General features: G+C 44.5%; 1 protein-coding gene across 4 annotated transcripts in view; it reads right to left on the bottom strand.

Moving 5' to 3' along the window:
* Positions 1 to 13,702, bottom strand: part of KCNIP4 (potassium voltage-gated channel interacting protein 4) — a 1,385,815-nt gene that overhangs the window by 637,252 nt on the left and 734,861 nt on the right. The window contains exon 1 of one of the 4 annotated variants that reach the window (XM_077279982.1): positions 9,379 to 9,800. The exons of the other annotated variants lie outside the window; for them this stretch is intronic. Within the exon in view, the coding sequence (XP_077136097.1) occupies positions 9,379 to 9,490 (112 nt within the window). The 5' untranslated portion in view covers positions 9,491 to 9,800. Of the gene's footprint in view, positions 1 to 9,378; positions 9,801 to 13,702 lie in introns of those variants that run through there. 4 annotated transcript variants of the gene reach the window in all.

Genomic DNA, 13,702 nt, shown 5'->3' with positions numbered 1-13,702 from the left:
GACCCTACCATCCGAATGTCGCAGCAGAAATCGAGACTCATCAGACCAAGCAACGTTTTTCCAATCTTCTACTGTCCAATTTCGATGAGCTTGTACAAATTGTAGCCTCAGTTTCCTGTTCTTAGCTGAAAGGAGTGGTACCCGGTGTGGTCTTCTGCTGCTGTAGCCCATCTGCCTCAAAGTTCGACGCACTGTGCGTTCAGAGATGCTCTTAGGCCTACCTTGGTTGTAACGGGTGGCGATTTGAGTCACTGTTGCCTTTCTATCAGCTCGAACCAGTCTGCCCATTCTCCTCTGACCTCTGGCATCAACAAGGCATTTCCGCCCACAGAACTGCCGCTCACTGGATTTTTTTTCTTTTTCGGACCATTCTCTGTAAACCCTAGAGATGGTTGTGCGTGAAAATCCCAGTAGATCAGCAGTTTCTGAAATACTCAGACCAGCCCTTCTGGCACCAACAACCATGCCACATTCAAAGGCACTCAAATCACCTTTCTTCCCCATACTGATGCTCGGTTTGAACTGCAGGAGATTGTCTTGACCATGTCTACATGCCTAAATGCACTGAGTTGCCGCCATGTGATTGGCTGATTAGAAATTAAGTGTTAACAAGAAGTTGGACAGGTGTACCTAATAAAGTGGCCGGTGAGTGTATATATATGTCATTGAGACACATATATATATATTCTGTATTTAGATTTCATTCAGCGCGATATCTGTGAACAGCCGGTAATTCAATTGCCGGCTTTTCATTTCTCCTGCACAAACCCGACAGGATATGAGACATGGTTTACATACAGTAAACCATCTCATATCCCCTTTTTTTTGCATATTCCACACTACTAATGTTAGTAGCTGCTAAAATAAATTGTTAAATGGCGGAAAAAATTGGCGTGGGCTCCCGCGCAATTTTCTCCGCCAGAATGGTAAAGCCAGTGACTGACGGCAGATATTAATAGCCAGGAGAGGGTCCACGGTTATTGGCTAAAAACATCTGCCCCCAGCCATCCCAGAAAAGGCACATCTGGAAGATGCGCCTATTCTGGCACTTGGCCACTCTCTTCCCACTCCCTGTAGCGGTGGAATATGGGGTAATGAAGGGTTAATGCCACCTTGCTATTATTTTTCCAAGCGAGGGTGTTGCTGATGGATTAAGAGAGCAATAAATTATTAAAACAACCGCTGTGTTTATTGCATTAAAATACTTTTTAATAATGTGTGTGTGTTTTTTTAACCCTTTCATACAATTGGATTAATAATAGATAGGTGTCATAATTGACGCCTCTCCATTATTAATCTGGCTTAATGTCACCTTACAATAGCAAGGTGACATTAACCCTTCATTACCCCATATCCCACCACTACAGGGAGTGGGAAGAGAGTGGCCAAGTGCCAGAATAGGCGCATCTTCCAGATGTGCCTTTTCTGGGGTGGCTGGGGGCAGATGTTTTTAGCCACGGGGGGGCCAATAACCATGGACCCTCTCTAGGCTATTAATATCTGCCCTCAGTCACTCGCTTTACCATTCTGGCGGAGAAAATTGTGCGGGAGCCCACGCCAATTTTTTCCACCATTTAACCCTTTATTTTAGCAGCTACAGCGCTGAAATTTTGCACATACACACTACTAACATTAGTAGTGTGGAATATGCAAAAAAAGTGGGGATATGAGATGGTTTACTATATGTAAACCATGTCTCATATCCTGTCGGGTTTGTGCAGGAGAAATGAAAAGCCGGCAATTGAATTACCGACTTTTCACTAACAGCGCTGCGTATTTCTCGCAAGTCACACTGCTGGTCCGTGTGGAATCTGTATTTTTCTCGCCCCCATAGACTTTCATTGGCGATTTTTTTGCGCAATACACTGACAAACGCAGCATGCTGCGATTTTGTACGGCCGTAGAAAGCCGTATAATACTGAACCATAATATACGGCTGATAGGAGCAGCCCCATTGAGAATAATTGTGCCGTATGTTATGCGAGTTTTACGGACGTAGTTTCTGCGCTCTTACGTCCGTAAAACTCGCATGTGTGATGCCGGCCTAACAGGTCGCCATTGGTAAAAAGGTGTGAAAAAACGCAGAAAGGTATTGTCCTCTGGGGTCACAAAGTAGTACAGCAGAAGAGTTGATAGTGGAAGGGTGCAATTGATAAAGTGGATGATAGCATGAAGAATAATTCCTGTAGTTACACCCCTCCCCCCCTGAAATCACTGACAGCTGTACTGGGGACAGCTATGACAATAACAGATGCAATGGTTAACAGGGTGATCATATTGTGATGCTGAGTCACTTTTCACAGACAAGCCGTGAATCGGGAAGTCAAGGAGCCTGAGTTCAATAGCCAGGAGTGTATGTCATAAATAGAAGGAAGAGACAAAGTCGTAGTCAGGCAATGGTCCAAGGCCAGAATACCAGGAAGATAGCAGATCAGAGCAAAAGAGGTAATACAAACTCATATTCAATAGGAAAGTCCAGGATCCGGCAGCAAAGTATCAGAAAGTCTGAATGCTGAAAACCAGGCACAGTGGAACTGTCATGGGCCGTTCCGGGGTTTAGTCCTGTCTGCTCTTTTCCCAGGCTGATCATGTCAAGGGTTAACTTTGTTCTGCCTCATTCTGGGTTCAGGTTTGCTATTTAGCTCAGATGCATCCTGCTGGCGGTGTCAGCTATAGTTCTGCCTTCGGCATGTGTTCCTGACTTTGGTAGATCTTGATTTGTCCTGCTGTGATCCCTGACTTGCCCCGTGTCTGTTTACTCTCTCTGTCTGTCCTTTTCCAGTGTTTCCCTGTAAGTTTGCTTGATTCCCTGGTTTTCACTTGGCTTGCATTCGGACTCGCTTCTGCCTTCTGTCTATGTCTTATCTGCTTCCGACCATTGCTGAACCTCCAGGCTTGTTCCTGACCACGTGTACTGCTGTGACCTCTGGTACTTCTGCTCCTGTTTTTTTTACTCAGCTTGTCTAACCACTCTCTCGCCACTTGGTGGCACCTGTGCTGCTTCTCTGTGGTGCTACGCTTTGTGTGCAGCCTCACTTCCCTCACCAGTTCCCCCTGGTGGAGGTTGCGCTATACTGCACTGCAGCAGCATGACAGGAACAAGCCACACAGAGTAGAAAGCTACGACTGGTAGCTATCCGGGTTTTTTGTCACCCCTTAAGGTGTTGTGTATATGTTTGATTTGGCCTCCAGTTGAATTTAATGGAGTTCGGGTACGTTTGTCAAACTTGTAAATGTTCAACGAACTGAACCGAACCTTGAAAGGTTTGCTCATTTCTAGTCAGCACGCCCCTGCACCTGTCTGGACAACAGAGCTGTCAATCACAGCACAGACAGCTCAGCACACCCCTGCACCTGTCTGGACAACGGATCTGTCAATCACAGCACAGACAGCTCAGCACACCCCTGCACCTGTCTGGACAACGGATCTGTCAATCACAGCACAGACAGCTCAGCACACCCCTGCACCTGGCTGGACAACAGAACGTTCAATCACAGCACAGACAGCTCAGCACACCCCTGCACCTGGCTGGACAACAGAGCTGTCAATCACAGCACAGACAGCTCAGCACACCCCTGCACCTGGCTGGACAACAGAACTTTCAGTCACAGCACAGACAGCTCAGCACGCCCCTGCACCAAACTGGACTACTGAAGAAAAAATCCTGTAACACCCTTCTTCCCCCGAGGTCACTGTCAGCTGTAAAGGGGATGAGGTGACAGCTATGACAGTAACAGCTGCAATTGTTATAGGGGGTGATAGTCTGAAGAAAAGTTCCTTTATTCTATATTCTCGCTATGTTCTTTACCACCATAGTGCAAGACATAACATAAAGCATCCTTGCAAGTGTAAGGATTAGTCATTTTTTTTATCAAATAAAGGTGATTCACAGTGTAATAAAAAGAATTGCTGTATATATATATATATATATATATATATATATATATATATATATATATATATATATATATAAAATGTTGTGTATTTAGCTCTTCTACTTTTCAAGGTTTCTTCTTGCTGTCTATGAAGGGATACCTTTATAGTTTACATCCAGGGAACTAGAATCAGCCATCATGTAGTAATTTCTATACAGTTGTACAGCTTACAACAAGTGAAAACTCAGAACTGTACTATGAGGTTTTGCTCCACATCATCACTTTTTGGACGGGTGATGGTTGCCGTAACATTGAGTTACTGTGACTGTTGTGTGTATTCATGTTTCCTAAAGGGGCAGAAATTCTTGCAGTTTTCATGTCTTTTTTCCACCATAGTTAAACATTAAGATTGTATTCATTTACCACAACTTTTTTCACAACAAACTGTAACAAGAATGTGTAAAGGCGGAATACCCCTTTAAGGAAAAATACAGAATACAAATACGAAATATTCAAAGAGTAAAAACTTGTGATGATCGAGCACGCTCGTGTGCTAATAAAGTATCTTCTGCATGCTTGAATGCTATGCTCAAGTCGCTGTTCGATAGCCGCAACACATGCGGCAAACCCTGCATGTGTTGTGGCTATCAAACAGCCACGAGACATGCAGCCACGGCAACTCGAACATAGTATTTGAGCACGCCGAAGATATTCTATTAGTATATGAGCATGCTCAGAAAACACCTTAACCGAGCACGCGCGCTCATCATTAGTAAGAATCCAATTAATGAAGAATGACATTGTTCACGCCATTCCTGGTCTTAATGAGGTGGCATGCTGGAGTCAGAGGCTCCTAATTCGCTAAGATGCCAGCACCTCCTAATGAAAAGCATTAATATCGGAATGTGCCTCACCACAAGTCTTAAGCCAGTGAAATCTAGAGTACGATTTGTGGTGTAGTATATGCCACAGCACATCATGAATTAGACAAGCGGGAGTCAAAACTTACTCCAACCTAGCTTCAACCCATTGTGAAAAACTGAAACTGGAAATGCCAAAAGTTGAGAAATGATTGCCATATTCCGCATTGAAGTGAAATTTTGCAACTTTTTAAAGTATTTTCTCTCGGATAAACACTTTAATGTATTGGGGCTTCATTTTTCATTTTGTACTTTTTGGGGCCAAATTTTTAAGTTGTGCATGTCAGTCTCAAAGGGAATTTGTCAGCAGGTTTTTTCTATTTAATCTAAAGGCAGAATGAGGTAGAAACGGAGACACTGATTTAGTGATGTGTCACTTATTAGGCTGTGTGCTGTTGTTTCAATACAATCAGTGTTTTATCAGCAGGAGATTAACATTGCAGGACTACAGCTCCTGTGCATTCAGGTCTGACCAAGACTCCTCCTCTAATAAGCAGCTCACTGTAAACAGAAAGCTGTGGTTGTGGGCGGAGTTAGCTTTCTGAGCTCTGCTACATCTAAAAGCTCTTATTGCATCAAAACTGCTGCCCCCAGTAATCTAAGTGACATATCGCTGGAATCAGGATCTCTTTTCCTACATTATGGTGCTCACAGATGAGGTACAAAAACCCCGGTGGCAAATTCACTTTAAGGCCCCGCAAGCATGTGCCAATGAAAGCAGAAAAGGAGAGAGGAAAATTTTCTACAGCGCGATCAATACTGGGCTGTGACATACGGTGAAACACCACCAACAGCCGAGCCAATCAGAATGAGGGGTCACAGTCTGCGTGAGACTGGGTCACGTCTCGGTGATGCAATCTCATCTCCAGTCCAGAAGTTGACGTGACATCACCGGGTATCAGCGGCGACTGCAGCCGGGGGTAACACGATCAGCACTGTGCAAGCAGAGATAGCGCCTCTCACAGGTAAATATGAAAAAAGAACGTATCTGAAAAAAATACTTATTTCTATGGTTTAAATTGTTGTGCACAATAAAGATCGCAGTGGACCACCTCTTTAATAAAAAAAACTATGTGAACATTTACTAAATGTGCATTTACTCTGCATAATTATGGATGTGCCTTCATAGGATTGCTTGTTTCACAATGATTAGTGATGAGTGAATATACTCGTTGCTCGGGTTTTCCCGAGCACGCTCAGGTGACCTCCGAGTATTTGTTAGTGTTCGGAGATTTCGTTTTCATCGCCTCAGCTAAATGATTTACAGCTACTAGCCAGCCTGAGTACATGTGGGGGTTGCCTGGTTGCTAGGGAATCCCTACATGTAATCAAGCTGGCTAACAGATGTAAATCATTCAGCTGCGGCAATAAAAACTAAATTTCCGAGCACTAAAAAATACTCGGAGGACACCCAAGCATGCTCGAGAAATCTCGAGTAACGAGTATATTCGCTCATCACTAGAGGTGAACGATATATTACACATCATTCAGTAGGGTTCCAAAGCGTGGTATTCCTGTGTAAACAAGCTATTACACAACCTCTGACCCACAGACTTGTTCTTTAACCCTGTCCAGGTAAATGGACCTACACAAAAGTCATCGGCTTTCTATTTCCACTGTTGACCAGTATTCCAGACTAAGACACGGAGAAGATAGAGTCGGAAGTCACCTAAATCATCATCTGGGAAGGGGCACAATTGCTCTGAAAGGGAACCTGTCACCCCCCAAAATCGAAGGTGAGCTAAGCCCACCGGCATCAGGGGCTTATCTGCAGCATTCTGTAATGCTGTAGATAAGCCCCCGATGTATCCTGAAAGATGAGAAAAAGAGGTTAGATTATACTCACCCAGGGGCGTTCCCACTGCGGTCCTGTCCGATGAGCATCGCGGTCCTGTCCGGGGCCTCCCATCTTCTTACGATGACGTCCTCTTCTTGTCTTCACGCTGAGGCTCTGGCGCAGACGTACTTTGTCTGTCCTGTTGAGGGCAGAGCAAAGTACTGCAGTGCGCAGGCACCGGGAAAGGTCAGAGAGGCCCAGCACCTGTGCACTGCAGTACTTTGCTCTGCCCTCAACTGGGCAGACAAAGTACGCCGGAGCCGCAGCGTGTAGACAAGAAGAGGACGTCATCTGATGAAGATGGGAGACCCCGGACCGGACCGCGATGCCCATCGGACGGGACCACAGCGGGACCGCCCCTGGGTGAGTATAATCTAATCTCTTTTTCTCATCTTTCAGGATACATTTTAGAATGCTGTAGATAAGCCCCTGATGTCCCTGATGCTTAGTTCTCTTTCCATTTTGTGGGTGACAGGTTCCCTTTAAGTTACTTTGCATGGTTTGTTGGAGATTGTACTTGAGCGGCTGATAATGTTGGATGACACATTCGTCTGATATATAAATATTAAATATGCAGATGTTTCATGAATTCCCAGCAGAAACAAATGGTGATGTTACAGAAGAAATCAAGGCTGATCGCTGTGAGATAATCGATTGTCCATCCAACAGCAATAACGCCAGGTATTAATGATTCATGATGAGGTTTGGGGCATTATGATACCCTGACTGGTACGAAACGGGATAGATTTACCCCATTCAGGATGTTCCCCAGAAATAGTAATCCTCTCCCCCTACAAGCCGAACAGTCGGGGCATGGAATCAGGATCAGGTTGAGAAATATTTTACCAAGTTATACCCAATACCTATCTCTGGCCCATTGTATAACAGTATAGACCCTTTTATGGGTTTCTAGGATAATAATCAATAGCAACCATAGTGTTAGAAACGTTTTCTGACTGTGAATGTAATAACCAGCCATGTGTCAACTTATTACATGGAAACATCATTAAATATTATCCTGTGTTTACCCTACTCGCCGTGTTCTTTCTTGTATACTTTACCATGGGACATAATATTTTCTTCTAATTACACCGCGGCAAACCGCAAACAACAAGGTTTTGCAATTAAAATCCTAATATGATCTTTAATATAAGGTGACAGCTGGTATCAAGTTTTAGCGGAGGGCGACGGCAAGCATTCTATTTCTGGAAAAAGTAATAAGACCATCCTTTATCAAGAGCAGCAATCTCAGTGTAGTTATCTGGAAATTACAAGGCGCACTGTATGCTCAATGCAGCACCGGAGAAGTGCTCACGTCATCAGTGCAGATGTGCAGCAGGAAAACTTACTCAGATATAGGGGCTTAGTTTGTCAATAAACTGGACTTGATACTTGGTTCATAGGACTGCAGAAAACATCTTGCATAGGACTGCAGAAAACACAAGTCATTTAACTCAGGATTTCATTATGCCTGACAAGTTCAGCTCTTCTACATCTTAGTAGACTTCCAAAAAATGACTATAATTTAACTTTTCGGGGCTGTACCTCCTTAAATCATTAAGATAATTGAGTATAGTATCTTTCAATAATAAACTGCAAACTTAGATCTGTGCATAACGAGGCTGAGATCATGCAAATTTACACAGGACTGTATGTAAACCCAACGAAACACAACACAAGAAGAGACATATAAGACAAACTCAGCACTGCTACATCTGTAGGTATGGAATAAATGATACAAATCTGCTCTATGCAGTAATCCAAACATGATGCAGATTGCAAAAAATCCAAGCTCATTAACAAAGTCAACATACAAGACATTTGCGATGCAATACAAGTCCCAATTAACATTAGCAATTATCATTGTCTTGGCACAGTACTCCGCTCGCTGGCGCATGTTTCACCAACGGTTAAGTAATTATTCAGCAGGCATAGCAATGTTCTAAAACTTGTAAAATGCAAAGTAATTACATTAAATGCAAAATGATGACAAAAACTGAAGAAAACGAAGGACAAGAAGAAGAGGGTGAAGAAGAGGAAGAAGACAAATAGGGAGAAGGAGAGGAAGAAGATGATGAAGAGGAAGAATAATATGAAAAGTAAGAAGAAGTGGAAGAAGAGGAAGAAGAAGAAATATAGGGAGAAGAAGAGGAAGAGGAAAATGATGATGAAGAGGAAGAATAATACAAAAAGGAAGAAGTGGAAGAAGAAGAAGAGGGTGAAGAAGAGGAAGAAGAAATATAAGGAGAAGAAGAGGAAGAGGAAAATGATGAAGAGGAGGAATAATATGAAAAGGAGGAAGAAGAAGTGGAAGGAGCAGCAGAAGAAGTGGAAGAAGAAGAGGGTGAAGAAGAGGAAGAAGAAATATAGGGAGAAGAAGAGGAAGATGATGATGAAGAGGAGGAATAATATGAAGAGGAAGAAGTGGAAGAAGAAGAGGAAGAAAAAGACGCAGAAGAAGACGAAGAAGAAGAAGGAGGAAAGAGGAAGAATTATAAGAAGAATAAGAATAACAGGGAGAGAAAGAATTATAAGAAGAAGAACAATAAGAAAAAGGAGAGGAAGAAGTGGGAGAAGGAAAAGTATAGAAAGAAGAAGAAGAATTATAAGAAGACAAAGATGAAAAAGAAAAAGGAGTGGAAGAATTATAAGAAGAAAAAGAGAGAGAGGAAGAATTACAAGAAGGTGAAGAATAAGAAGCAGAAAGAGAGGAAGAATCAGAAGAAGTGGTCATCATGACTTTACCTTCTGAGAAATCAATGAGCCCCAATAGATGCAGCAGTTTTAGCGATGCACAGATTATCATTACAATCCCCACCGTCTGTAGTCCCTCTGACTCCCACTCTGCCGATATCATCCTTGGAATTGACAAATCATTCCTGTTTCAAACTTTACAGCAGATGAGGAAGGAATAGAGAGCGGCATTCATGGATGAGGAGAGAGGACGCAGCCTTTTTCCTGCCTCTGGAAAGGACCAGCCTGACTGAATCAGAATGTGGACTCGCTCTGCATTTCATGCTTCCCAGTGTGTGATTGTGTTAGGAGTGACTCTCCTCGAGAGGCTGAGGTGGACCACCACCGGCCCTGAGCTTTGACATCATTACTTGCAGCTTTTTCTCCTACTCAGAGGTGTCGCCGGATCCTCTGCTTCCCAACTCATCCCAATTCCTATTAGGAACAATGCCTGGAAACTTTTAGGATGAGCACTCGGTGCCGTGAGCGCAGCTAATATCATTGCTTATTCCACATTTAACACTGTGTGCTCCAGACTGGCACATTATAGCACTATAACATCTCATTTCAGCTGGGATTAACAGGACCTGACAGCTGCTGGATTGTCAAATGTTCCAAATTATTAAGACGTAAAACTTCATTGTCAAGAAGACAATCTAGAACAAAACCACAACATTACAGACATTACATGGGCTTCTAACTGCTTGATTTAAGATCAATTCCCACATTCCATCTTGATGCAGTTTTTATGCCAAAACTAAGAATGAATGAAAAAAGAGAGAAAGAGAGAAGATTTTCTGTATAATTCTCTTTACTCTCCACTCTGAGCTTTCTCTTCAGAATCTGTGGTTCCTGTGAAATCAGCCAATATTCAGAAAAATCTGAGAATTAGCTTTCTCTGCTCATTTCACTGGTTTACTAGAGATTACAGATTATCGTGTAGTCTGTACCAGAAGCAAGCACTGGTTATCAGAGTGTCTGGACATATATCATACATTAAAGGTTTTTGTCAGTTTTTTTTCTAAAGGCATCCTGCTTCAACAAGTATCTATAATAAGGCCTCATTCATACGCCCGTCTTATACGTATGTGTTGTATACCCTTTTTTCCATGGGAAGAACACGTACATATTATCTATGCTGCTGTTCACATGTCTGTGTTTTCACATGCAAAACACATAAAGACATATTTCCGGCAGCACGAATGAAAAGGGCCAACGTAAGTCTATGGGTCTGTGAAAAACACGTACGGCACATGGATAACATCTGTGTACCATCCGTGTGCTGGACGTGCATAACGTATCTATAATTTATTTATTTATTCATCCATCTGTGAAGAACACTGATGGTAAAAACGGACACACGGACAGTACACTGAGGCACAACACTGATGATGGTGGAACCATTTTTTCATGTACACTTTTAAACATGGACGTTTGAATGAGGCCTAACATACATAAAGAAAGGTGAAGCTGAGCTGAATTTAGTATGTGACTCCTAAGGAATATGCAGCGCCCCAGAGTCCTGGTCGTTGCAGTACTGATGCTCCGCCGCTAAGGGGGGCTATGGTATGTCTGATGGCACTGAAGGAGTTCATCTGACCAGGTATCACAGTCACCAATACACTTCACAGTCTGGCCTCCAGGGGGAGCTAAGGGTGCTATGTATTAGGCCACTCCTCACAATCTGGTAAAGCTGGGGGTGGGATAGGAAGTTAGACAGAAAGCTGACTGGGTTGGAACCAGGCAACACCTTGTGGCAGAGGGTGTTGCAGGGGAAGATTCAGGGGGGTCCCTGTCAGGGGTGGGATCCTGACAGAGGCCTAGCGACCAGAGAGAACGTTACGGGACCGCGCCTGCACGATATAGCGGCGGTACCCCAAGAAAGGACAAGAAGCGAGGTTTATTGTGCTGAGTGAGAAACGAGATCAACGCAACAAGGAGAATACCAGTAGGAGTCGTGCTGTAAGACGAGGCAACATCCTACTGAGGCGCGTAACCGGTGGCCGGAACGCCGAGGAAGTATAGAGCTCCAGGCCAAACTTCAAACCTATGGCAGGACAGTCAGTTATAGGCGGGCTGTCTCACCCAATTGACCCAGGAAGACACAGGGGGGTAACAACAGGAGTGGGGCGACGCTAGAGTCCCGGAAGAGCTCCGAGCCTCCCCGTCATACGGGTGCGTCCTAACCATAAGATCTGGGGGACGTGGAAGAACATCAGAATCGAGTTGTGAGGGAACACGAGAAACAGACACAACAGTTGTGGGGACTATCCCGTAAGCACAGCAGGGGAGGACCGCAACACAAAAGCGCTAGAAGGTAGGCACAGATTTCCACCTGCAAAGGGAACTCTGGAGGTGCCATCGGACCGGCCGGACTTGCGTAGCCTGGTTAACCATATTCCGGATTGAGGACCCTGAAGCCTTCAGTAAAGAGGTAAAGAGACTGCAACCTGGTGTCCTCGTTATTTACCGTGACCGGCACTGCACCGCACTACCACCACCATCCACACCTATTATTGGGCGCCCCTCAGCAGGGTCACGGACCGGGTCTAGCCACCGTGACAGTCCCAGAGCAGAGACTCAGAGGCCCGGTACCGGGTACCCCTCGGCCCTGCGGCAGTGGGGGCGTCGCAACTTGGTGTCACGAACAGGATCTACTTAAGCCTGAAGAATCAGGTCATGTGTGCCTTGGAACTGTGATTTATTATACTTGGACTGTGACTTATTGCAAAGACTGTGGATTGCCATTTGCCGCCAAAACCAGCCGCCATTACAGTGCTAAGGAGAGCGCAGGAGAAGAAGAGGGGCGTGGAGTAGGCGTGGATCAGCTAAAGAGCGCGAAAGGACAATGGCCGCCCAGTCTAAACATTTTTGCATCCTGAGGACGTGTCCGTCAACAGCCGAGGTCCGCCTTCTCATCCTCTTTGGAGGGTGGAGACCATGGAGACGGGGCCGTCCACGAAAGAGACCGCGGGAAGAAGACACTGGAGAGGAAGCAAAGATGGTGACGCCGGGAGTACCCAGAGCAGAGACTCAGAGGCCCGGTACCGGGTACCCCTCGGCCCTGCGGCAGTGGGGGCGTCGCAACCACATATTGTGTGCTCTTTGATTCTTGCTGCCCAAGCCACTGGTTGTGATATATGTTTTCCTCTAAAATACTATGAGTCTCGACTGGCTAGTCTGAGGCAGGTCCTTAGCGGCTTCTCCTCGCCCGATCCCTTTGACTGACAGGTCTCTCCATGTACACACACATAGAGGGAGTGAGAGAAGCTGCTGGGGACCAATATCATTGACTAGTCAGCAGAAGCATATAGTCTCTGGGTGGCTTTTCCAAGAATGTTTTACTCTGAAACACAACAGCTCTTTGGAGTAAAACATACATGGATGCAGCATTACAGCAGTGTCTGATTCATGCTGCCCATGTATCGGGTACCATGAATAAAATGACAGCTTCCCTTTAAATAATAATTTATTAAATCTACAGTATTAGGCTGGAATCACACCAGGGTATGGTATCTAATGTGAGAGCATCGGACGCGATATGTGAACGTGAGCCGAGTGTCATGCTACTGTGCTCCGCTCCTCTCTCATGAGAGAATCGGAGCATAGGTGCGGAGGAGACAGAGAAAGTAATTTCTCCATCTCCTCCATTCTCTGACTTGGGGTATATCGGACTGCACTGGGTTGCCATTCGAGAGCAGTCCAATGTTTCTCACACACCCATAGACTTGTATGGGTGCGAGTGAGGAGAGTCTTGCTGCCAATCACAGCATTCTGCCGAATCGGCGTGAGAAAATAATGGCAGATCTGAGCTGCCCCATAGGATAACACTGGTCAGAGTCCTATGCAATGTTTTATCGCATAGCACTAGGTCGTGTTGTACAGTAGTGTGACTACGGCCCTACTTGAAGTCACTGATAACACATAATGATGAGTTGTGACAAATGACAAACTCACATCTGCTACAAGTAAATAAAAGGTGTATGAAAAACAGAAATGAAATGAATTTGCAGCAGAAATAGAATATCTGAAACTGTCTTTACATCTTTAGCAAAGATCACCGAGGCCAAGAATAAAGACTCATGGATGGACTAGGAGAACCTAGGGGACGCGAGCTCCTCTATGCACAGACTTACATAGTGAGTGGTTCGGCAAAAATGATCTCACATTTCTGTGCCAAGTACTGAACTAAAACATTTAAAGAGGATCTTTCACTTGCCATAAAAATGTCTTACCTGGTGTACATGCTGCTGTTCTCCTGAATCCTGTGTTGCTTTTCCTTTGTTCCTGCTCCTCTCTATTCCGGAGATATGACCCACTCATCTATGTATATAAA

This window comes from Ranitomeya variabilis, chromosome 1 (genome assembly GCF_051348905.1).
Source record: "Ranitomeya variabilis isolate aRanVar5 chromosome 1, aRanVar5.hap1, whole genome shotgun sequence".
Classification (NCBI taxonomy): domain Eukaryota; kingdom Metazoa; phylum Chordata; class Amphibia; order Anura; family Dendrobatidae; genus Ranitomeya; species Ranitomeya variabilis.
The sequence above is the reverse complement of the archived record's forward strand: the minus strand, read 5'-3'. Positions and strand labels throughout refer to the sequence as shown.